This window comes from Echeneis naucrates, chromosome 9 (genome assembly GCF_900963305.1).
Source record: "Echeneis naucrates chromosome 9, fEcheNa1.1, whole genome shotgun sequence".
NCBI lineage: Eukaryota > Metazoa > Chordata > Actinopteri > Carangiformes > Echeneidae > Echeneis > Echeneis naucrates.
Genome location: NC_042519.1, coordinates 342,016 through 368,747, shown reverse-complemented (window position 1 = coordinate 368,747; position 26,732 = coordinate 342,016). Strand labels below are relative to the sequence as shown.

At 42.4% G+C, this 26,732-nt stretch overlaps 1 protein-coding gene across 3 annotated transcripts; it reads right to left on the bottom strand.

Moving 5' to 3' along the window:
• Positions 1-26,732, bottom strand: mamdc2a (MAM domain containing 2a). 3 transcript variants are annotated; one of them, XM_029511300.1, is made up of 14 exons: positions 26,403-26,732; positions 26,183-26,302; positions 19,551-19,801; positions 16,525-16,609; positions 16,309-16,416; positions 14,278-14,534; positions 13,612-13,705; positions 10,516-10,662; positions 9,886-10,151; positions 9,523-9,619; positions 2,449-2,595; positions 2,055-2,314; positions 816-900; positions 1-648 (listed from the first exon to the last, which is right to left on the bottom strand). In XM_029511300.1, the coding sequence occupies exons 1-14, from the start codon at positions 26,428-26,430 to the stop codon at positions 587-589; spliced, it is 2,007 nt and encodes a 668-aa protein (XP_029367160.1). In that variant the 5' UTR covers positions 26,431-26,732; the 3' UTR covers positions 1-586. The 3 variants fall into 3 exon arrangements, with proteins under 3 accessions (XP_029367160.1, XP_029367161.1, XP_029367162.1); XM_029511301.1 differs by having other exon boundaries at positions 9,964-10,151; XM_029511302.1 differs by lacking the exons at positions 1-648; positions 816-900 and having other exon boundaries at positions 2,123-2,314; positions 2,453-2,595.

Here is a 26,732-nt window from a genome sequence, read left to right as displayed (position 1 = left end):
ATTAAATGTGCAGAGGCAGGAAGCTGAGGTAGGAGAAGGGTGAAGCAACCTTGTGATGGCACAGTTTGTTCTGTTACCAGGCCAAAACTGGACACAATGGTGTAGCTGCTCGGTGGATAACAGAAGGATCCAGAGCAGGTAGATCCCAGCAGGGCTTATCCAGAGCAGGTGGAGAGCACTGCTACATTAAAAGTTACAGAAATCCACATCTTCAAACACACAGGCAAGACAGGATCTAAAAGTACAATTCTGTATGAGTGTGAAGTCTGATCCTGTATGATCCTGCACCATGGTCTTGTCTGATCCCAAACTCTGGTCCTTGTCTGCCCTTGTCTCATCGTCCTGTCTTATCCCGAGTCATGATATTGTCTGATACTGAACCATCGTCCATCCTGTGATCTGACTCTGAGGAGTACAGCAGAGACACTGAGGTACTGGATGGCCTGTGAGCACAGGCAGCAGTGGAGGGATGTGCAAGTGCAGGCTGAACCATAAACTACAAGTGTATATTTTCTCATTGGATTGTTCACATTCATGCTCTGAAAAACGACGCATATGCACAGCAGCTTTGCCTCCAACATCAGAGTCAATTTTCAATCTCATTGAAGTACTCAGAGAAGCCGGAGTAAGAGGTGCCATCACCAGGGTCTGCAGGACAACACAGCACAGTTGTTTAACAGTCATGTGGAACACAGATATCATAACAATCACACTGATGCTCTGGTGTGACAACATGTTTATGTTCATTTTACGAACAAGTGAAAGTCAAAGGCAACACAAGCCAGCTGTTCACAGGCAAGATCTTCAGACTCTACCTTCACACAGTCCCCTTTTAAAACGGATGTCATCAATAGCAATGTCACTAAGTAGAGACGGCCCCCGAATGGCTTCAAATATAATCTGCAAGAAACACAAACCATATGATGTGTTAACCATTAACCATGAATAGTCCAACACCAAGAATCACCATTCACTGTGAGTCAGTGAGCTTCCTGCTCCTCTGCGATCCAGATATAAGTGGTAGATAATGGCTGTATAGGTAACTTATTTAAGTTTTTTATGCAACATTAGCCTGAAGTTTTGTCTTACTAATGTTTAGCTAACTAATGTTAACTTGCTTTCATTTTTAATGTTGTCTTTTTCAGATGAGCTTCTACAATAGTCACTTTTTCTTTTTGTATTCTCTTGGGAGTCAGTGTGACCCTTAGCAACACCTAGGTTCCCAGAATAAGGATTGGACTCCAATCTATGTGTAATGCATCACTATTTCCGACAACTGCAGGACAACAGACACAGGATCACAAATGTCGTGTTGATCATCATTGTCAAAAAATGCAATCTAGCTACGAAGTGAATTGTATTGAGTGCAAATCCAGATGAAGTATGAGGACGGAGGACCAAGAGCACAGACTGCACATAATCAGGGTCAGCGTTTTCAAAATCTGATCACCCATTAATGGTACAAAGAGCTTCTAAGAGTTTTTCATTTAATCACTCCACTGTTAGAACGTGCTGTATCATTACTCAGGGACTCATTCTACTGCTTAATCCTTTATGGGTCGTGGGGGATGCTGGAACTAGTTCAAGCTGACATTGGGCAAAGGCAGGGTACACCCTGGACAGATCACCAGTCCATTGCAGGGCCAACAGAGACAGACAACGACAAACAACCACTCGCAGTCACACTCATACCTAGGGGCAATTTAGAGTCACCAATCAGCCTAGATCTTGGGACTATGGGAGGAAAGCAGACTACACAGGCATGGGGAGAACATACAACAGAGCAGAAAGGCCCCAGGCCCGGGAACCCGACACACAACCTTCTTTTTGTGGGGCAGCAGTACTAACCACTATGCCGCTGCACTGCCATTACTCAGGGATCCTTTTTTCTACTTTTTTCTAAAGATTAAAGTTTTACTGTGAGCTCCGTCTTTGTCAGGTACACTTCATTACACCACCGCAGCTCGCAAATTGCCTGGTCCATCTGATCATGTTTGTGGGTAAGAAAGGAGATTTTATATTTTTTAATATGCATATTACATAATTCCATGTACCTGGTGTTGGGCATCACAGTGATATTCCACCATGGCTCTCATCCAGCTGATGCTCTGCTCGCCCTGCCTTCTCCACAAAAGCATGTCTTGCTCTCTACTGCTGTGATGCAGGAACACACTCAGGATGCCAGTGCCAGATCCATACATGTGGTAGTAGAAGATCAAACACTGAGTGGATGAGGAGCCCCACAGGTCAGAAGTCAGCAGCCGAGCTTTGTGACCCGGACGCATGAGAGATGCTTCAATGTACATGAAGTAGCCTGTAGGAAGTTCAAGGTATAAAAAAAAACATCACTACACACTAAACCTAACAAACTGTGGGATCATTGTAATAAATTCATATATACCAATTAATTGTATGAATGAATGAAGCAGTGACTGAACAAGCACTTACCCACCCCACTAGTGTGGTCTCCTCTAGGTCCAGTGTAGAAGGTGGGTGTGTGTCCTCGAACTCGCAGCCAGTCAGCCTTGTCTCCTGTCTTATCCTGGATGTACCCACAGACTCCACTCTCAAAGTCACACTGGCGTGAAAGGGAGCCTGGTGGGGTGGGAGTGTGGAATGATGATAAAGCACAGAGATTCTTGATTGTTTTATTTTGTTTTTTACATGTTAAGGAAGTTACATCCAACTCCAATGTAATTACTGGAATGTTGGAATGCATAATTAATGGAAAGAGGAGTTGGGGGTGTCTTGGGGTCAAACTGGGCATTGAGAGAGTGGCGTGATAATCTCCAGAGACCTGTCCATTGTATTCTGATTAAGTGGATTGATGATAAGCCACCTGCTGTCACATTATAGCACAGGAAAATGTTCAGGGTCCTTCCCTAGACTTACTGCAGTTGCAAGAGGTCCTTTACTGAAATGTGGGCTCCTATGCATAACTACCTGCCTGTGGAATTGCCAAGCCAGCCAACATTCCGCGTGAGAGGCAGGGTACAGTCCATCACAGGGCCGACACACAGACACAGACAGAGACAAACAACCACTCGCTCACATTCAGGCCTACAGACAATTTAGAGTCACCAGTTAACCGAGACATGCATGTCTTTGGACAGTGGGAGGAAACTGGAGTACCTGAAGGAAACCCACGCAGACACAGGAGAACATGCAAACTCTGCATAGAAAGGCCCCAGGCCATGATAGTGACATGTCACTGTAAGCATGTTTACATGGCACCTAAAAAAATTAAATTGCTCCTTTAGTCTGACCAAAAGTGTACTTTTAAGGTACATGTAAACATGTTAGCTTGAGTAAAATCAAACTTAAAATTATCAGACTAACACACCCAGATAATGCAATTAAATGGTGATCTACTGCTGCATGTATACAGACAATTGGACTGGAGCTGGAGGAGTTGATCCCCGCTTGGGGATCAAAGTGTCTATGACCCAGAAGTCGAACAGCATTTAAAACGTAAATGCAAACGTAGGAGGTCAGACAAAAGAAGCTGGCTAACTGCTCACACATCAAAAATGGCAAAGTCTGCAGCGAAAGCTCATTTTTGGACGGAGACAGACACTAACTTGCTAGTCAGTATTTTCTTTATAAGAATCCCTATTCCACTGAAAAAAAAATTATTTTGTCTAACCCTTCAGACATCAGATATTTGTGCAGTGTTTTTGGTACACCATAGTTACAAATTTCTGTTAAATATAGTAATTGGCAAGCGTATTTCTTTTTTTTCCTAATGGAAAGAGCTACCTCAGATCAGTTTATTTTTATTCAATGGAAGGATGCAATTGGTGTTAACTTTATTCTCTTTTATTAGGGTCTGAGCACTCAACAGTGCAAGAGCCCCAATTGCGTCCCTTGGCGTTATTATTATCATGTTTCTGCCTCTTTGATAGCCTTTTTTGTATTCTAACATGTCAGGACTCTGTATCTAAACTCTAACTCTATATCTAAAGATGTAAAACTATCAAAACCTTTTTCCTCTGTTATACTTGCTTGTTGTGGCTGCGAGTTTTTGAGGCTTTGCAAAATTTGCCATAGAAAAGGACACCGTCCCTCCAGCATTCATTGTCCAATCACATCTAAAATCCCCACACATGATCAGCATTGAGTAAGAGCAACACGTATTCACTTTCTGGACACAGAAAGCCACTTTCAAGGTAGACACCTGGACAGATGTTGTCCAATCTGCCCCGAATTATGTGCCCATGCAGCAGGTCCCGTCCTATTTCATATTTCATCTGCACAGGAATGGCTCAGATAAAAATTCCGAATGGAATTTTAAATTCTTCTCCTAAATTTAAGCTCTCAATGGCTAAGCTCCATCATATCTCAGAGAGCCCATAATTCTTTACTGTCCCACTTCACTCTTTGAACATAGGTTTAATAATGTTTTCTAGCGTCTTGAAGACTGAATCTTGAGGCAGATCTTTCAGCTCTAGAACTAACTCCCACTATCAGTCTAGAGGGAAGACTTTCATGCAGCTTTCAAAATCAGGCCTAAAGCCCTCCTTCATGACAAAACCTGTAGTTGAAAATTTATAGTATAATTACTTATTACTTCATTATTTTTTAGTTATGCTACTATAGGCCTAGACTACTAGGAGATGCACTGAGTACTTCTAACTCTCTATGGCCCAAAGGGAACATGCCCAGAGGAATTGCAGGTCGGTAGCTGGAGGATCACAACCATTGCTCTTTGCAGATGAAGTGGTCCTTTTGGCCACTTTGGTCTTAGATCTACAGTGTTCCCTGGATCGGTTTGCAGCTGTGTGAAGCAGCAGGGATGATGTTCAGCACCTTTAAACCTAAGGCCATGGTTCTCAGTAGGAAACCGATGGCTTGCCTACTCCAGGTGGGGAATGAGTCTTTGTCCCAATTGAAGGAGTTCAAGTATCTCAGGATTTTGTTCTCAAATGAGGGAACTCTGGAGATTGACCAGGGAATCAGGGCAGCTGGTGCAGTGCTGCATTTGCTGGACCGCACCACTGTTATAAAAAGGGAGCTGAGCCAGAAGGTAAAGCTCTCAATCTACCGGTCAGTCTTCATTCATACCCTCCCCTATGGTCATGAGGGATAAGGCATGACTGAAAGAACAAGACTGTGGATACAAGCAGCCAAAATGGGTTTTCTTCACAGTGAGGCTGTGGTCTCCCTTAGAATCAAATCAAATAAAATCTGATTTATTTGTATAGCGCCAAATCATAACAAAGTTACATCAAGGCACTTTACATATAGAGCAGGTCTAGACCAAACTCTTACTCCTATGATTATTTAAAGAGACCAAACAGATCCCTTGATGAGCAAGCACTTGGCGACAGTGGCAAGGAAAAACTTCCTTTAAGAGGCAAAAACCTCTAGCAGAACCAGGCTCAAGGGGGGCGGCCATCTGCCTCGACCGGTTGGGTTGAGAGTGGGAGAGAGAGTGAGATAGGCATTGGGGCGAGGGTATAGGCAGGAACATGTTGCTGCATGAAGTTCATGGAGTTGAGCTGTAGTACAGAATTCATGAAATATGGGACCAGCAGGTGTTGCAGGAACATGGGATGGCGGTGAGTCACCACCTGCAGGATGAGGACAGGGAGAGAGAGGAGAGGAATTGGGAGAGACAGAGACTTTGGCAGAACATGGTTAGTAAATGCAGTATAAATGCATAGAACTGGGTGAAACTGTGTTTTTTTTAAGAAGGATAGATCTTATCAGTGCATGCAAGGGGGGAGCGAGCGAGAGGGAGGGAGGGAGAGGGGGAGAGAGGGTGACAGAGAGAGAGAGAGAGAGAGAGAGAGAGAGAGATTCTCAGTCCTTCCCCCAGTAGCCTAGGCCTATAGCAGCATAGCTAAAGAGTAGAGGACTTTAACTTTTTAACTATAAGCTCTGTCATACAGGAAAGTTTTAAGCCTGGTCTTGAAAATTACTAAAGAGTCCGCCCCCCGGACCAATACTGGAAGTTGGTTCCATAGAAGAGGAGCCTGATAACTGAATGATCTGCCTCCAGATTTACTCTTGGAGACTCTAGGAACCACAAGTAAACCTCCATCTAGAGAGTGGAGTGGCCTACTAGGACAGTAAGGAACTATGAGCTCTCTGAGATACGATGGAGCTTGGCCATTTAGAGCTTTATATGTTAAAAGAAGGATTTTGAATTCTACTCTATATTTTACTGGCAGCCAATGAAGAGCGGCTAACACTGGAGAGATATGATCTCTTTTCCTAGTTCCTGTTAATATTCGTGCAGCAGCGTTCTGAATCAACTGAAGGCCTTTCAGAGATTTGTTTGGACATCCAGTTACAGTAGTCCAGCCTAGAAATTACAAATGCATGGACTAGTTTTTCTGCATCATCCCGAGAAAGGGTGTTTCTGATATTCCAAATGTTTCTCAGGTGGAAGAAAGCTGCCCTACTAACTTGTTTTATGTGAGGGACAAAGGACATGTCCTGGTCAAAAATTACTCCAAGGTTTCTTATAGTGGAGCTGGAAGCCAAAGTGATGCCTTCCAGACTGATGAGATGATTAGATAGTATTTTTCTGAGGTGCTTAGGGCCGAGTACAATAACTTCTGTTTTGTCAGAATTGAGAAGTAAAAAATTTCCAGTCATCCAGACTTTATGTTTTCAAGACATGCCTGCAGTCTGACTATCTGAGTGACTTCATTTGGCTTCATTGGTCGGTACAGCTGAGTGTCGTCTGCATAGCAGTGGAAGTTGATGCTGTGTTTCTTGATAATGTTGCCTAGAGGAAGCAGATAAAGCGTAAAGAGGATTGGTCCAAGTACCGAACCCTACGGGACTCCATGACTGACTACAGTACATGAGCAGGAGCTGTTGTTAACATGAACAAACTGATGTCTATCTGATAAGTAGACAGGATAGGTAGGATTTGAACCACCTTAGTGCACTGAGTGAGAAGCTCAGTAATCCAGTAGGGATTTGGAGTAGAGCTGCAGCTCCTTTGTGTTGAAAGGAGCCAGTTGAGATGGTTCAGGCATTTGACAAGGATGCCACAAGGGCATCCCTAGGGAAATGCTACTAGTGCATCCAACTGGGAGGAGACTTTGTGGTAGACACAGGACCTTATAGAGAGCTTATATCTCCTCACTGGCCTGAGAGCACCTCAGGATTCCCAGGTCAGAGTTAACCAAAGTTGCTGTGCTAAAGCTGCTACCCCTGCAACCTGATTTTGGTTAAGCAGATGAAGATGAATGGATGGATGTTTTATTTGCCTTTCCTAAGGCATCTTTTCTCCTCCATCCCCCAACCAAGTCCCCTCACCCCCTGCCTTTCCTTCACCCTCCTTTCACCCTCACTCTCACTGTATCTCTCTCAAGATCTCTCCCAGTATCTCCCCCAAGCATGTTTACATGACACCTAAAAAAATTAATTATTGCTTTAGTCTAACCAAAACTGGACTTTTAAAGTACATGTAAACATGTTAGCTCGACTAAAATCAAATTTAAAATTGAAAGACTAACACACCCAGATAATGTAACTGAAAGTCGATCTACCGCTGCATGTATACGGGCAGTTGGACTGGAGCTGGAGGAGGTGATCTGCACATGGGCTAAAGTTGACCCGGAAGTCGAACAGCATTTACAACAAACTTAGGAGGTCAGACAGAAGAAGCCTGCTAACGCATCAAACATGGCAAAGTCTGCAGCAAAAGGTCATTTTTGGATGGTTAAAGAGGCTAACTTGCTAGCTCACCAGTCTTCTTTTCTTTCCACCTCTGTTATGGTCTGTGACGTCATAGGTCAATCGATAGTGTGTGATAGAGTGTTGATAATTTTATCAACACTCGCCAAAATGAATTTTAACCTGCATTTGGCGGGTCGGTGGGTGTTAATTTAGAACCCTGCTTGTAAATATATAATATCTACAGGCTGTGTTCTCCACATCTTACATTTCAGCATTACATAAGATTTTGATTGAAGTTAGCCTCCTTATGCAAACATTGGCCGTTTCACATTATATTTACAGGACTGTACACTGTCACATGACATAAAACTTATTGGTGTTCTCTGGCACCATTTATTGGACACTCGCACACCACTCACAGTTTTAATGCATTTGGGTAGGGGAGAGTCTGGAGGGCTCCGAGTTGTAAAGGGGTGCAAAGGCCTCTGAACATATAATGGTCAATGGTGTCAAATGTGGCACTAAGATCTAACAGATTTGAACAGAAAGATGGGTGTATGTATTTAAGGCAACCAAAAATAAATGGTTTCAAAATATTTTGTTGTCTGTCCTTCTCCTACAGTTTTATGGGTCTTAAACAGCCTTGGTTGTTGATTCATATTGGTTCAAAATAAAATTTGCAAAATATAACATGTTCAATACCTGAATGTACTTCTGCAACTGTCACTCAAAACACTTTTGGCAACATTGCATTTTGAAACATTTAACATGTTCACAGTCAACAACACAATTCTTGGGAGATGAGTGAGAAAAAGATGAAAATTAAATTTCTGAGACTAAAAATTCATTGAACATAGCTAACAAAATTAATAATACTGCAGGCTGGTCTCCAAATTGATAAACCCAGGACTTAATGGTACTGTGTAATTGGAATAAAGACATTTTACCCAACTATCTACAGACTGTAAGGTTAAGGTCACACCACTCTTCAGGTTTGCCCCTTAACATTGCCGTGCACCAATGTTGTGTGCTGAGTTGTCAGCCAAATTTATTTTAAATTGCCATTTATAAATTTAAATTTATACTCAATGTACTGTACCTCCAATTATCTTTTGAACAAATTAATTAAATTTACAGAGGGCCCAATTGTACTGGTACTGATTTCTAGCAACAACAAAGATACAGCGTACGGGGATGAAGTCAGCAGTTTAATAAAATGGAGCGAAAATGATAATCTTACACTTAACACAAGACAGAGCAAAGAGCGCATCTTAGGAGGCAGCATAGTGACCCTGCTCCTCTAATTAGGGAGAGGAGATGGAGAGGGTCTCCTCTTTTAAGATTCAGGGGACCCATATCACCAAGTAGCCTATCTCACATTGACAACCAACAGTACAGCTCTGGTTAAAAAAGGCCCAGCGGCAGTCTATTTCTTTTTTCAACACTTAAAAACAGAAATTCAGGGCTGCTCAGGGCCTTCTACAACTGCTGTATCCAGAGCTGCTAACATGTTGCATAACAGCTTGGTATGTGAATTGGATCGTTTGTGTATGCTGTATGTACTTTGTATGATTGTATGTTTGGGACATGTTTTATTGACATGATTGGCTGATGGATGGATGACTGCCATTTTTTTTTTTTTTTGGGGGGGGGGGTCATGGAAGCACATTTAAATGTCATTTTACTGCTTTTTTGGTCCATTGACAAAAACATATTCAGATTTTGATTCTAACTGGCTGGCTTCTTCATTACAACAGCTTGAGTTTGTTTGGCATGCCCTGGAAAAAGATGTTGCCAAATCAGCAGAACTCAATCTGATTCTTCTGTTTTATTTCAGACATGATTAACAGTTGTCATTTTATGTGGCAGTGAGGCTTTTACCTGTTGTGATTTGACAGTCACCCATACTGACAGTGATGTCATCAATGGCAACCAGACCACATTCCCAGAAATTCTTACAAATGCTTACAAACACCACCTGGGAACAAGAGAAACAGAGAGTAAGACTTTTCAGCCAAATGTCCAGTTAACATGGAGTCCATCCATCATTCATTTGTTCATTCACCTATTCATCATTCATCAATCCATAATTCATCCATTAACTGTTCATTGTTCATATATTCATCAAACATCCATTTATCATTCTCCTATTCATCTTTCGGCCCTCCATCCAATCCCAGTCTCTCCTCCAGGCCTTCAGCCAGTCAGGAGTACCTAGCTCTGTTTACAGTACATCGTTGTTACCTTGGAAACCATGGGTTTCCTGTAGGTGATTTCCACCTGAGTCCACATATCTCTGGACATGTCAGCTAGACTCCACACCTTTTCTTGGGCCACGTTGTGCTCATCATAGATGTAAAGAGACAGAGCATTGTCCACTTTTCTGAACCCATGAAGCAAGTAGTAAAACCTTAGGCAGTACTTGAGGTTCCCTGGTAAGAATGGGCCATGAAGTCGACCCACGTAGCCAAGCCTTGAGGTATAGTGAGTATTAGCCAGGAGGAAACAGCCTAAGAGACATGGCAAAGGGTTAGTTGACTGAATGCTGGAATGGTACAAAAAATTTTATAAAATTTTACTTTTGTTTAACTGTGTTCATTTGTATTCTTCTCCTCTGAGACATGTGTTACCATCTGTCGCAAAGTTTTGTAGATTGTAGGTCTGTTAACTCATGATATAATGATTACTTACTCATTAGACATACAGTATAAGAGATGTTTGCTCTCATTCATTTCTTGAGGTTTGACATGAGGCAAATGACACTGGCGTGAATCAAACCAGCGTTACTGAGGAGGGCGTAGCCTCCTACTTTGAGTGCTCTTTAACCACAACGCCACTGGTACCACAAGTCATTTTGACACAATCCTGACTCACCTGTTCCTGTGGTGTGGTCACCTGACCTGTAGGCGTTAGCCTTTACTGAAGCCCTTATCCATGACTTTGTCTCTGCTCTCTCCTCATGGTACAGACACAGGTCTCTCTCAAAATCACAGTTGGCTATGGAGGGGTCAAACGTTGGCTCTGTAACACAGGCAAAAAGAGAAGAAGAGCAACAGTGAGAGAGGTAGCATGAAGAAAAGGGGGATGGGAAGAGATCAAGAACAGGAGGAGAGAAGATGCTCTGGAAAATACAAACTAATTATAGGAAATATACAGTGAATGCAACCTGGTAGCGCTAAATGTGCACTGGTAAAGATTAGCAATAGGGGAGAAGAAGTGGTTACAATGAGAATTGAATAGCAGTTTGTAATGATAACTAAAGGTAACTCTTGCAGGAGCAGGTATTAAGGTATTATTAGGAGCAGTAAGAGCATGGAGCAGAGATGATTCAGCACCTGTGGGAGGGGGACAGGAGGGACAAAACAGGAACAGGAAGAAACAAAGTTATACACATGTAAAGTTGTAATGATAAACTCACATCGACCAGATCAAGAATATACATTGTTCAGAAGGACAGTACACCAAACAATCCTCCGCTCATGCACCGATCAAGGTGCTGAGCATGTGATCTGATCCTGCATGGCTCAGGTGCTGAATATGTGATCTGGGCCTGCAGGGCTCATGCACAGGTGAGGTCACCACTCTCTGCTCCAATCAGACCTCTGCCTTGCTGTTTACACTGGGTGCCACGAAAGGATGGAGAGAGAGTTGCTCACTTCGCTTTGGTTTTGAACAGCAGAACACATCCACAGCTCCGGTTTGGATCTTCATCGGACTTCACCTTCTGGACCTTTCCCTTTTGCTTGTTCATTCCTTTATGTGCATCCATGACACTGTAAATCATCTAGATTATTTTTCCAGTTGCTGCTCTGTTATTCACATTTTGCTGCAGTATTATATTATCTCAGTTATATGTATATATATTGTTAATTATTGTTGCCTTTACTAGTCATTCCACTGAACCTATCAATAAGGATGTTCGAATTAAGTCATTTCTGTGCAGCTGGGGATTCTGGAGTGCCTAATTATTTAGGGCAACATTTAAATAGTTCATAGTCATTTTGTTAGGATTCATGTAGAAAAGGACCCACAAGCAGACAGCGCAGTTCAGAGTAGGGTGTAGTTTAATGATTCCTCCAACAGTCCAACAAACAGGAGCAAAAATACCAGGCAGAGGTACAAGAACAGGATCCAAACGGTTAAGTCAAAAAGCAGGCTAGGTCAGACACAAGGCAATCAAAAACTAGATGTAAATGCGGAAAAGGCTCAGTAAAAGACTAGCATGATCTGACAGAGACTGAGAGTCACACCAGGCTTAAATACCCACAAGGTAATCCCTGAAGTGGAATCAAGTGGGCTTACAAAGCGGTGGGAAAATCTAACAAAGACAGAAAGTAGGAGGGTGGAGGAACATATCAAACCGAATAGCTCTTGGGACCTTGGCAGGGGTGGTCGCATTCCTCCTCTCTCCTCTCTATCCTGTCTTGTCTTGTCTCTGTCTTAACTTTTGACGAGCCCTATCTCATCTTGCCTGTGAATCCTCCAGTCTCCAAAACTTCAAACATGGAATTGATCAACTGGTCTCTCAGCGCTATTGACACTATAATTTTGACAAGAAAATCAGGATCAGGGGAGCCTGCTTGCTGGACAGAACCCACGCAGCGGGCTATGTCCTCAGTTCCTGGGGAAGCTGGCGTGGAACATGCTTGGCGCCACTCTCCATAGAGGATATTGAGGACCTCTACTTCTTTCGATCCATGGTTGGAGGTCTCCTTCTTCTCAGATTAGCAGGTGTCCTTGTATACGCAAAAATGCCAAGACGTTTGCTGCTACCAAATCTGGATCTCCACATCCGCCCGTCATGATTAACGAGGTTGGCAAAGCGGTTCAACAACAGACTGCGTTAATTCTTGAACTGAAACTCAAAATGGAAACCATCCTGGATAAGTTGTCCACTTTGTGAAGAAGTTGTTGCTGAAAACCAGGAAACATGAATGAGAATTCCATCAGCGTTGGAGATATAAATCTGTTCCCGTTTACTCGCCCCCCCCGTAATCTGCTGTTGCCTGCAAGATCTCACACATACACAGACAAAGACTGATACCAACCACCTGCACACATAAAACGCACACATCCACCTCCCCCCACCTCCACTCCCCTGCCCCTCCCTTGTGTTCCTGCCCCCCCCCCAATCCTCTTCCCCTACCCCCTCCCTCATCCTGCCTTTGCCCTCACCACTGGTTGGTAGGTAGCTGAGTGGCAGCGCCAAATAGAGACTGCAGCCATCCTCATCTCCTCCCCCTCCCCAAGCCCGGTGGTCCGATGCACGTTGCGACACCCCGTACCCACGATGCCGGACTGTCCAAAGTTTTAGCATACATACACAATAAAAGGTACATGTGCTGTTTGTATAATTCTGATGTGTGCCATTGTTACGTTTCAACTAGTAATAATTGTGATTAATTTTATGTAGTTGTATGAGGTAATGGGTGTGAAACGAAATCGCCCCTCAAGGGACAAACATAGTATTGATTGATTGACTGATTGAAAACAAAAGCAAATGACAACCACCACCATCACATAAACAAAGGTACATGTGACTGAAAAACCTAAACAGCAGAGTCACAAATACCTTTACAATGCTGATAGATAGTTTCTCCTTATCCACTCCTGCTGACACTGTTAATTTCATTACACTACATTATTGCTGCACCTTGACTACTAATGTATGTCGATTAGGTCTCTTCTGTTGATGTCTTTGATGTTGATGGTTTAGATATTTAGACTACAGAAACTAGCTCAGAGAGATTGAAAGATGAAAAAGATTCCATTCTGGGGTTTTACATTTGTCTGTTCAACTTGTATGGAGAGCTGCTGATCTCTGAACTTATCAGTAAACTCTCTTCAGCACCAAACTAAGCCACTATCTCAGCCACTACTAGTCATGAGTCAGACATTGGCCCTGGAATCTAGCATACTGAAGAGAACCAAGACTGGAGGCAGGTCTGAGGTTTGGGTGAGTCCTCTCACCTGTGTCAGTGTGGCAGAACTCAGGGGAGAAGGAGATGTCGTCTATGCCCACGTATCCACCATGCGCGCTGTTGAAGGCCACTTCAAACACCACCTGGTAATACACACCCCATGTACACAGACACATAGAGTGTGACTGTTAGTCAGTGGAGAAGGAAGGTAACACACCATGGAGGGAGCTCTGGCTCACGCTGAGTTGCAGTTGGATAGAAATAACACCAACTGACGAACTGACCCACTTAGTGCAGTTAAAGAAGCTTTTTCCAAAGCAGCAAGAGGTAGAAGGAGGGGAAAGAAGGGGTGACAAGACAGGAGGCAGGAGGTGTCTAGGCTCAGAGCTCAGGAAGAGGAGAGAAACCATAGCACAGTGAATGAGCGTTTGCAGAACTGAAAATAAAAAAAAGAAAATAAAGAGATCTTGCAGAAGATCAGTGGTGGTGTGGTCATTGCTGGGGAGAACCTGGGTTGCTAGTGGCCACAACTCCAAAACCACAAAAAGCATAAAGACCAAAAAGACATTTGTGAACCACATGCCAGGACATGACAGGGCATGTCAGGGATGGTTTCTCTCGACAGACATCAACGAACAGTGGATTAAAGATTTAAAGTGTGTGTGCAAGAATTGACAATGTTTTTGTGTAATCATTTGATTGTTCCATCTCTCACCTCTAAAGGGTGAAGTGCCTTAATGTCCACGCTAACTAGAATCCAGCTTGCAGTTGAGTAGACCTCAGGCCTCCAGATCTCCTCATAATGCCCCAGCTGATCTTTGGTGAAAACAGAAAAGATGTTCCCCTTCTCCTGGTCCCGCTGGTAATAGAAGGTCAGGCAGCCAGCCATGGGCACTGTAGTCATGGGGGAGGTCAGCTTGGCCACTTCCTGAAAGTGCTTGGCATATACAGAGTCCACATACATGTAGTGGCCTGGATAAGAAAAAGATGAATATGAAAATTCAATCTTTTGAACCTTTCCTCCTCATATATCAGTAATATGCCAGGTGTTTTAGGTTAAAGATGTTGGCTGATGATCCCAGACAGTACACACTGTTGACTGATGCAGCTGATTGAAACAAGACAGGAATCAACTGACTGCGATTTAAGACCAACTGGATGCTTTCTGACTAAAGAGCAAAACAAACAATGACTTGTAGCAGATCAGTGATGTTTGCAAAGTTCTCTCTGCCACCATTTGAAGTGTGAGGGTTCTTAGTGTGAGTGGCTCCTTCATTGTAACATCAGCCACATCATTTATTAAGACCAACCTGTATGATGACCTCACCTGACTGATGGCCACTGACAGATCCAGGTATTTCCCAGGTTCTATTACATCACAGATTCCTGTCAGACTCTCACAGCTGACCAACACGGACCCATGTGTCAGACTCTCTGATCCACAGGAACTCATGTCTGATGCCTCAGTCTAGTGGGACACCTAGTCTAAGAACTTGTTTAGGGCCCTGAGTGGGTTGTCTGGTCATTCCAGTTGGAGACCTGGTATAAAGACTCAGTGAGGGACCAGAGTGGACCTTTGATCCAGAAGAATCCAGACCTGGTCTAAGGACTCAGTTCCCTACCCACCTGATACATAGAAAAACAAGAGTCTAGGTTAGACCTTTAAGGCTGTTCGAGAAACTTGATATCCAAAGACCCGGAGCAGGATGCAGAGGGACTCTGTGAACACATTTGTCTAAAGAGAGGTTCTTCAACAGAGAGAGGGACCTATGGGCTCTGAGAGATTTCAGGACCTGGTTCACAATCAAAACCACAGACCACAACAGTTAGTTTTATGTGCAGGATTAATATAGCACTCTAGTCTTTGGGATCACACTGTGGACGTGGAGCTAAAGGATGGATTTCTGATGTGGCTGTTTATTTTCTGAGGTGTCAGTGTAAACTCTCCTGGCTGGACAATTTAATTATACACACTGGTTCAGCATGTTCATGTATCTGATGGGAGAACTTGGCTCATGCCATAGCAACATGACATCAGTTTATGTGACATCATTTTTTATTGCTACACTGGTTTTAGACACTCAGCTGAGAGGGACAGGCCTGGTTGTCAGCCAATCAGAGCTCAGTACTGTCATTAAAAAGCAGCTACAGGCAGTTAACTAAAGTGGTGACATAGTAATAAATAGTTGTGTTTAGCTGTTCTCTGGAAGAATTTGTGTTTGGACTGAAACACCAAGGACAGAGAGGACAAGGACTGAGCTTCTGTTGATTCTAGAGAGACTAAAACTTCAAGCTTCACTTCACAACTTCACACTTTTGAATTTGTTCTCAAGCGGAAGAAACGTGTTTTCAACAGAGAGTTGTAAAGTGGGTCAGTACTGATCCACCTATCCACCTTATCTTCTCCATACACAATCTCTGGAGATAGAGTGTCCATCAGGTTTTGCGTCTCCTGTCTCACCAATACCCTTCTTTCCCATGGCTAAATTAGGCCTGAACCTGGGCTACTTCAAACAGTTCCCGACTCTTTCATGTCAGAATAATCGAGCCCATGAATTACCGAAACTTCACTGACACAGTCCAGTCTCTGAGCTCCCTCGGTCAGAGACCTGATACCAGCATCAGTTGGGACTTCAGTCCAGGAGTAGAAACCTCTCAGATGGCCCAGACAGATGTGGAACCTGATCTAAACGTCTGTGTCTGTGTATGCGTGAAGATGTGTGTTTGTGTGTGTATGTTTCTGTACCTCTTTGGTTGTGTTCTTGCTCTCCCACCACACCTCCAACGTACCAGTTGACATTTGGGTTCCAGGTGTTGCTGTAGCCACACAGATGATGCTCCTCAAAGTTGCACTCTGTTACGGGAAGCATACTGTTAGCCTCAAGATCATGCCTGTGTTATTTCACACTTCACCCGTTACACCTGAAACAGCTGGACCAGCCAACAGGGAGCTGTCACTGACCGATGCAGTAACCAGGAACAATATGGATTTCAAAGATGGCCACGCTGTTTCCCAAGCCAAGTTCAGGTCGTCCTTCAAGAAGAATCTGTGGAGAAGAGTCTGACCTGTAAACAGTTTCTGTCACCAACATGACATCACCTCATGTCATGATGTCATCACAGGCAAGTGATGACATCATGTTGTGTGTCTTTCTCGTGCCATTGTGTGTGTGAAGGTTTCATCAGGTTTGACAGGGCAAACTGTAATGACAACCATCATTTTCTCCATCATTACCATCATCATGATCATTATATTCATCCACACATCATCATCATCATCATCCCTCTGCCCTCCCCTGGCTGTCAGAAAAGGGAGTTGTTGGAACCAGATACTGAACTCAAACCAGGTCCAGGATTGATCGCTGATGGCTGATGATATCATTATTATCCTAATCACACAGCAGTTAAAAACTTTAACCAGTGAGAGGACAGAGCTGTTGACCAGAACTGATCACATCATTATTATTATTATCATAATTATAATGAGAGAGCTGGATAAAAACTGTTTCATCATAAGTTCCAGCTCAAGTCCTGGACCACTTCAAAATTCACATGTACTCAAGTACTAGTGGTTACTACTGGATATTGCCCTTTGGAACCCTGGTGTGATCAGCCCTGGAGTTAAATTGTTATGTGCAGCTTGATCTCTTGCTGTGAGCCTGATGGTGGGATCAACCATTAGACTATTTAAGTTGATTAAGGACTTAAGGACTGTGAAATTCAGGGTCAGATCATTTATATCAATATTATATTTGTTATTTGTAAACGTTGCAGGCCTGCTGTTCAGGCTGGAAGTGCTGAATTTATATGAATTCTGCCACATCTATCAGTTTATTCATTGTTCAATATTGTCAGATTTCTTTTTCTTTCTTAAGAGACACTGTTATAGAAGGCTAGTTTAGACACAACACAAATTAGATACGCCTGTTCCCTTTGAGTGAAGCATAGGATGCATTAGTACTGATTGGTTTGAGGTTGTGAATCATGCCTATGGTCTTGGCCTGCTGTGTGATAATTTCCAGGGATTCCTTGTGCTCAACTCAGTTGCTCAAGTCAGTTTTTTTCTGTTGCTACTAGAGATATATTGTAACACTTTGCTATGAGCTGCAAAGCCTTACAAATTACAATACATTTATCCCAAAGACTAGCCAAGTTAACACACAAATAGTGCAAAAATTCCTTACTACATTTAAAACAGACACTCCGATGCAGTTTGTAAAACGATTGTCTATTTCTTAACACCTAACACCATGACTATGCCAAAACTGCAAGGATTGGCCATGGATAAATGGCCCTAATAGACTTGGTCCAAAAGTGTCACTCCTCTTTCTAATGCTGACGTGCATAGTTTGTCATCATTTGACACAATCGTAGAGACATATCCACTTTAACCTGCTGGAATCCATGCATCTAGCATCACCAGATAAGGAACATTCATCATCTACCACTTCTCCCGTTCTGGTTTGCAGGGGTGCTGGAGCCAATCAAGTAAAAACATTCAGCAAAAATTTATGCCACTATTACTTTCCGGCACCCACAGACATGACAAGGCTCCAGAGATTCCCAAATTTAGTGGGTTGGTGCCAAAGGTTAATTCTTAGGTTGGCAAATTTTGTGGTCCCTCTCAACAAGGCCTACCGTACTATAGTTACAAGCTGCCTTTGAGCACCTGAAGGGTTTGTTGTAGTTACAACTAGTATTGGCTCAACTTAGACCACATCTTGGTTTTTAGTAACCTGAACGGCTTGTCACCCCAGTGGGCAATTGAAGGGCAAGACTAGGTCATCTGCTTTCACAGATCACAGCACTATATATATATATATATATATATATATATATATATATATATATATATATCTGTACTATAGGAATTTTCCTTTAAGGTTTATTAAAAAGGGTTTCTAACCCCAATGCCCTGTCCTATGCCCTTTCACCAAAAGAAGGTAGTGTTTGTGTGTTGCAGTAGCAAAACCATGCTGGTTGGACTTCCACAGTTTGGTGCACTGTACTGAACAAGATCAAGAAATTTGGTTGGGAGTTTTCAGAGATGTGACATGTGCTGGGTGTTCTAAGGCCATAAGTTGGTCACTGAGCTCAATGCTGTCTCTGCGGCTCTTGGGTGATTTCCTGTCAGATGTAACGTGTTGATATCTGATAAAAATTCTTCTTCTGAAGGTTATATTCCCTCTGAGTTAAAATATCACATTTTCTGCTGTTTAATCTGGGAAGATTAAGCTTGAATAATTAATTTTCTGGATAATGTAATAGCAGCTCTGCTTCCATGCGCTTTTGATATGTACAAATATACTGTACATCATCACATTAATAAAAACAAATTTATATAAACAAAAATGAACAGAGGCTTTGATTTATATAAAATTTTATTAGATTTTTAATATACATTATATACCACATATGAACTTTATTCAACTACACTGTCAATTCTGTTGGTGTATATAAGATTACTGTGTCACATGTCCAAACTGAGTCACACTTCTGAAGTTCAAACTCTAAAAGTACAAAACCCTGACCTTAATGTACTTGAGCAATTTCTGCAAACTTAGGCTAAACACAGGACAGAGCTGCTGACCAAGACTGATGACAACCATCTGATCACCAACACGTCCATCCACACAATTGTGTCTGATTTGATCGCAGTCCTGACCTACCACACCCAGACACACTAGAGCTTTGCTGTCATGGTTACAGTAATAAACATGACATTATATTTCTGGAACAGTCACAGCTTGGTTTGGATCAGAAAAAGCTTGTGGTTTGGGTTAACTTGAGTCATCATAGTTACAATAACTATAACACATAGTTGTATCTGTGTCATGGGTTAAAGAAACACCCTCTTGTATGAAAGAGAACATCACCTGCCTCCAGAGTATACACAACCTATAGGACAGCTAGATTGAACTGGACCTCAGGAACCGGACTTCGGGGACCAGGGGTCACTGAGATTACGTTCTGTGCAGACTTCCCTACCTGGTATGGGATGGTAGAGTTGGCTAAGTCCACGCTTGCGATAAGCCAGCTATCAGAGGCATTGTCAGCTGTCCAGATCTGGTAGTCAAAGTTATCACTGTGTGGTCGGAGATGCAGATGCAGGCACCCTCGTCCAGTGATCTGGTACACCAGCCTGACACAGCTCCAGTCCTGCTGGTCCAGAACCGGACTGACAAGAACAGCCCGCTCCTGGTCCTGCATGATAGCTGAGTCCACCATGATCAAATGTCCTGTGGGAACAAAATGAAGAAGTGTCAGATTATGAGGATTCTCTACAGACTGAGAGCTTCATCCAGCAATAACGTGGACCTCTGACAGCATCCCTGTCTGTCTCTGCCTCTGTCAGTCTATGTCTCTGACTCTGCCCCTGTTTCTGACTGTCTTTATCTTTGACCTGCAGCGAGAGGAAGGCAGCAGTGAGGAAAATGATGATGATGATTATGATGCGAAATATCGAAAGAAAGGTATTTGTTTTTGATTCCCTATGAAGGTGAGAAAACTGAGCTCATTGTCATTCATACTGAGGAAAAACTTGACATACAAACCCATTATGATGGCATCAGGAAAAACAGCCTAAGAGACCTAAGAGAGTTTCCAGTTTCACTAAGGTCTGAGAGACTCGGAGGGTAGTAGTTTATACAGCTGAAGGGGGAAGGGTGTTGGGGGGTGCTACGCTGTTTCTGGACCACCTTATTTGGTCAAATGAAGTGAACACAGTCTGAGCAGCTAAAACTGTGGACCAACAAAACCAGCTAATGTAATGATCAGAATGTTGATCATTGATTATTGTTTTGATCAGTGTGCTGATTAGTGGGATGATCAATGTGTTTGCAGCCTCAGCAATACTTCCTTAAAAGGACAGACAGGTTTACTTTTTATCAGATGAAACCTCTTGTAAACTCTACAGCTGTAGTCACACAACTGATTGTGTTCATTTGTGATGTAGATCTTCAACATCAACTAAAGTCTTCATGAGAAGTTTTCTCAGCAGCAACTGGATACAGAGGCTACGACTGAGATTCTGCTTTAACATCTTTCTGTTTCCATTACATTGACACAGGGAGGAGGAGATGGGGGTAGTTTGTGGACTCATCCCCCTCAGGAGTCCTGTGGTGGAGCTCTGCCTTTCAGTATAATCACCTCCATGCTCCTTCAACCACAGTTTCTTTTTTCGGCAGCCTCCCGAGCTTGTGGCAAAATTGCTATGGCAACCAAACAGGGAACACCACAGTGATCCCTTATTCATCTGTATGAGCATATTTACTGCCACAGTAGGTGGAGTCTATCATGAGCTTCAACCCCACAGGCTGATTAGTGGTTAACGCTGCATCTCCTGTTCAGCTCTTCTCTCTAACCGCTGAGTGGGAGAGGTGGTGCACATTGTAGGGTGAGGTTAATAGCAAAAAATAAAGAAAAGAAAACATCAATTATTTTGTTATTTTGTCTTATTTTTATGATAAGTTGTGGTTTCAATATCAATAGCAATTGTTCATGTAATTTTTACTGAAACAACAAAAGGGATGAGTTTGTACAAAAAAATGTGTGGATATACAATGAGTTGATGACTGTCTTCAAAAGAACTGCAGCGCCTATATTTTAGTCAAAAACATCAACTATGCTGCTACGACAACTGTAATCACAATCATTAATGTCACATAACTACAGGTATGAAAAACCATCATTGGAGTCACATGCAGTCAAGTGTTGATAGTTATGCAGTCATGGGAGTGGATGAAAATACAACCTTGCAGTTGGAGGATACGCTTCCCCTGTTGAGTAGAGAAGCCATCCTTGAGGACTCTTTTGGGGGCAGATTTCAAAGACAGTAAAGGGAAGACTTGGTATTCATTGCCATCTGTGATACAACTGTAAACCTGAGTATTTGTAGACATCACATAACATTTGGCAAAAAGATTGGCTTATACACAAAGTTGTGCTCATCTGGAACCTTCTGAAGAGGTAAAAAAGCCAAAAGAGAAAAAAGGTGTAGTTGAGGTGGCCGGCTAGGGAGAGAAGCAGGAGTGCAGCATGAAGAAGAGAAGGCTCATTTGGTGGAATTATTCAACCAGTAGTGATGCCAGAAAATGACTTGTATCAAGCGTAATTCCAAGGAAAATCAAGGCGCATGGAGGGGCCCCATGTTTTTTTCTTGTACTACTGAGATCAAGATGATCAGGTCAGAAAAAGGTGACAGTCAGGGAGGTAGAATGATAAGGAAATCATCCAGAAGATGGACAATTGCATCCAGCCTCACATTTATGTCAAGCAACAAGGGGCCATCCTTAAAAAAATTGTGGAAGAATAAACAGCGTTTTATTAGCTGTCTGGATTTCCTCCAGTTTAGTCCCATGATTATAAATGGCCATGCGGTTATTAATTAACAAACAAGTATAACTGTCTTAGTACTATGATTGACAGCAAAACTGAGCTTTGACACTCAAATTGATATAGTCTGCAGGAGATCCCACTACTGCACAAGCTTTTATTGTTATTGTTATTGTTTATTTATTTTTAATGTAAACCAGACATTTATAAGAATATTTTACTCTTGTTTCATTGAATCAATATTCCCTTTTCCCTTTGTTTGATGATTTCGGTTACTGTACATTAAAATTAAGAAAAAAACTGCAGAGAATTATTTGCATGTGCAGTGAGATTGGTGGCTTTTCACTTAGTTATCAATCTCACATTCAGAAGGTGAGATCCTTAAGATTAACCCAGGCATTCCTGGCTGACCTGTGCCATCAGTGCTAACAGATTGAAGTACTCATTTGTCCCTTCTGCCATTGGATTTGTATATAATTCAATCTGACCTTACATGCTATCTATTGCTGCTCTTTGCCCTGTAGCTATTGTGTGTGGATTTCTTTTTATATACTTCTGCTTGTGCAAACATGTGGCACTTGTTGGATCATAATGATCATCATAGTGAAACACTATGCATCGCACTAGAAAACACTGAAAAACCACCAGATGTCACCTTTTCAGAGCTGACACTCTTGCAATCAACTGATAGGACAATCACAATGATGATGGCATTGTGAAGAGAAAAGTCATAACTAGTAGATAGTTCAGGAAAAAGATAGAGTGACGAGTGAAAGGGCAGATCATTCTTTATTTTTCCCTGGAAGGCAGGAGGGTGACTGAATCTGGGTCGGTTTAAGCATTTCAAATAAATGGATGAATATGTCTTTAAATCCAAGAAAGGAAAAGCCAGCTATTGTCTGTGGAGGGATATTCATGTATGCAGCTCTGTATATTCAGGAGAAATTAACTGGGCAGAATAAGGGCAATTGAGAACACCAATGTACAGGATTGGGGTTGGCCTAGGAAATTAAATCAGAGGTTGTGGAGTGGAGCAAACTCTGGAGTAGGTCATTCTGATTTCTTCTGAAAAAAAAAAAAAAAAAAATCATCATCTAATGGAGATAAGAAGATGAAATCCATGCTTTGGGTGATGTGAGTAGATGGACTATTCCTCTCATATAGTTTGTAGCATTCTTCTTTCTGGCATAGGATACAAGAACCAAAGAGAGCCTTATGTTGATACCTATGGATTGCCAGAAGAGGTTAGGGTTAGCCTTTGCTCAGAGAGGACGAATGTGGCCACAATAAACAGTCTCTGTGCCATCACATGTGCAAGGCGTGAGTAGACTGAAGCCTTGGTCACCCATTCTGCCTTTGCTTAATAAATGAAATTGAAATGCATCGAAATTTTGCTTCATTTCCTACCACTCATGGCAGGATCCGGTTCTCGTCGTGCATTTCAAAGAGCTGGCTCTTAGAGTCGTATCATTCGCAACACATCACTAATCAATATTCTCAAAAACAACATCAGGCAGTCTGCAGAGAAACTTGGCCTTGGGCACCAGTGGACATTTCAGCCCAAAAATGACCCAAAACACACAGCAAAAGTGGTGAAGAAATATTTAGCAGACAAAAACATCAATGTTTGCAGTGGCCCAGTTAGAGTTTTGCCTTGAATCCGATTGAGTATCTGTGGAGGGAGCTAAAGATCAGGGTGATGGCAAGGAAACCCTCCAACCTGAAAGAATTGGAGCTCATCACTAAAGATGAATGGGCAAAAATACCAGTGGACACTTGCAAAAAGCTGGTCAACAATTATAGGAAGCGTTTGATTGTTGTAATAGCCAATAAAGGCATTTTCTATCAATTATCGAGAAGGGTATAAAGAATTTTGGACATGCCACTTTTTGTTAAAATGTAAATAAAAGTTGTGAAAAAAAATTTTCCACAATGATGCCTTTTCATTTTCAATCAATATAGGCATTAACAAAGAGATGGCCCTTCTTCGCTGCTATAACAGCTAGTCAAGCATTTGCCAAACGCAGTCTGGCCCTGTGGCTGCCAAATAAAAAAGCGTCAATCCATCAAGCATGTTCCCAGTGGCCGTATGCTTTAGATCAAATCAATTCAAATGTATGTATATTAGGGATGAGCAAGTACACTAATATCTGTATCTGTTCAACCATCTACATTATCTGTATCCATATTCGTAAGAGGAGGGACTTAAACCAAAATTGGGCATGGTTTCTACGAAAGTTGTCATTTTAAGCCTGAAATTGATATGAGTTGATCAGAAGTTGCTATATTTATTGTAAGCCTCAATATAGTTTTATTTACAGCTTAATTTGTATTACACCAAGGTAAGAAGACCGAGCCAACCAGAAAAAAAACTGACCTGACAAACAGCGAGAATGAAAAACACGAAGCGGGCTACATGCAACCCTGTCTCGTCACACAAGCACCGCTTCTGTATGAATCAATTTTTTACCCCATAGCCACATAAAGTGGGGCAGATTTGAAATATTTGGGTTATAAAAAGTTATTTTGAAATGACATAGTAGTGTTGAGGTAGCCTACCTTTTTATCGCTACTGGGGGACTCGATCAGGTAGCTGTAAATTTTGATGTATGTCACCTCCAGCCATTCAGTGGGATAATTTCTCCATAAAAATTAAGGCAAACAGAAGGGACAATGAGAAAGTCCTTACAGATGTGAGTTTTTCCCACTGTACCGTTTCTCTCCGATACAGCTTGTGTGTTAAAATAGTCATCTAACATGTTGAAATAATGTTTTAAGCTAACTACTGGGCAGTGATTTTTTAAATTGTGCAGCAAATTGGTTTCCCCTCTGGTGGGTGTGGCTGTCAGAGTATGGCACATTGCACTCAGTCCTATCACAGGCCACCCTGAAGAGGATTTTCCTTCAGCCCGAGCATGGATATGGGCTCATATCACTCATATGGTACTCGTCAAAATTGCTATTTCTATACTGGATACTCGTTTCAGCCGAGTAACTGGCTCAACCCTAATGTATATAGCGCCAAATCATATTAAAGTTATGTCAAGCACTTTGGCACTTTACACAGAGATATAGAGACAGAGGGAAGGAGGGAGGGAGAGAGAGCAACCAAGACAGAGAGAGAAAAAGACAGAGTAGCTAGGCCTATAGCAGCATAACTGAAAAAAATATTAAGCAATCAGAAACAGGAACGTAATTAGAGTTTAACAATGCTCCATCCAACGCTTAGCACACGATGAGCTTCACACTCTATGCACCTCAGCACTCTATGATCGCACTTTGAAATTCATGTGGTCTGAATGGATATGGCTTGTAAACACTTCAACTTTGCATTAACACAACTTGCAGTCAATTGTGGAATATCTAGGAGAAGAAATTTCAAAAGTTGAGAGTTTGAGTTTGAGTGCCTTTATTGTCATTGTACATGAGCACAACAAATATTTATATATTTAATATTAGCCTTCAGAGAGTGGCATGCCATTCCAGAAAATGACCCTCTCTTCTAGAAATATTTGTAGTATCTCACAGTTTTGAGAGCATTTTTATTCAGTCAATGAGAAAATAATCAAAACACTTAGTGACTCTTCCCTTGTCTCATCCCCCACCATCCACATGGTCTAAAAGAAAAACTGATCCATCAGACGAGAACTCCTTCTTCCATTGCTCCATGATCCAGTTCTGATGGTCGTGGTGATTGTAAGAGCTTTTGTTGGTGGACAGGGGCCAGCGTGGACACTTTGACCAGTCTGCAGCAAACTGTGATGCTCTAAATGTTCTGAAAACTTTCTACCAGGACCACCATGAACCTATTCAGCAGTTTGAACTACAGTAGGTCTTCTGTTGGATCAGATCACATTGTCTAGCCTACAGTCCCTATAACCATCACTGAGCCTTCATCCATGACACTGTGGTCCAGTGGTTTTCTTTCTTTCCTTCTTTGGACCACCTTTGATATGTCATGTACCCTGCAAACTGAGAACATCCTGAACAGCTACAGTGTCAGGAAATCTCTGACTCAGCTGTCTTCACACATGACAGTTTGGAACTTTTCAAAGTCTCTCTCATCTTCACGTTGGACCATTTACTTGCTTTAACATAAATTTCAGTGTTAAATATTTACCTGCTGCTGATAGAACCCACCCACTGACAGCTATCCAAGGTAACCAGATATATCCAACCCACTGACAGATGATATGTAATCAACGTCAGTGGCTTTAATGTTATGGCTGATGAGTGTGTAACACTACAAGCTGTAACTGTGTGTAGGGTTCATATTCACACTTTACCTTCTTCATTAATGCTCCAACCGCCGAACTCTGGGTCCGAGATGTAGCCGCAGGTGCTCAGCTCAAAGTTACATGACCCGGGTAGTAGCTCCTGCGCATCGATGAGCCCGCACAGCAGCGCTAAAACAAAAGCAGAACAATGTGGTGGTTAACTTCTGTGTCCGTGGAGAGGAAAGGAAGTGAACCGACACCGTAGTTTAACATGCACAAATTGATTTACCCAGGACGGTGAGACACGCGCCAGGCATCTTGGCCTAAGATCGGTCGTTAAATCACAGTTCGTCCCCGAAGAAGCAGCTGCTGGTAGGGGATCTCACAAGCTCTCTTTGAGTCACTGTCTCTGTCCCTCACATGTTGGACCGTTTGTCTGCCTGGGTGGTGGAGTTGAACCCCTGGCGGAGAGGCAGAGGCAAAGTGCTCCAGAATAGAGCTGGGCGGTTCCTAAATCTTAATAATTCGAAACTTCGTACTGAATCACTAATCGTGCATAAACCCGGATCCCATGAATCCTCAGATCGGCGGCTGCTAAGTAGGCTACACAAGGCGAGTC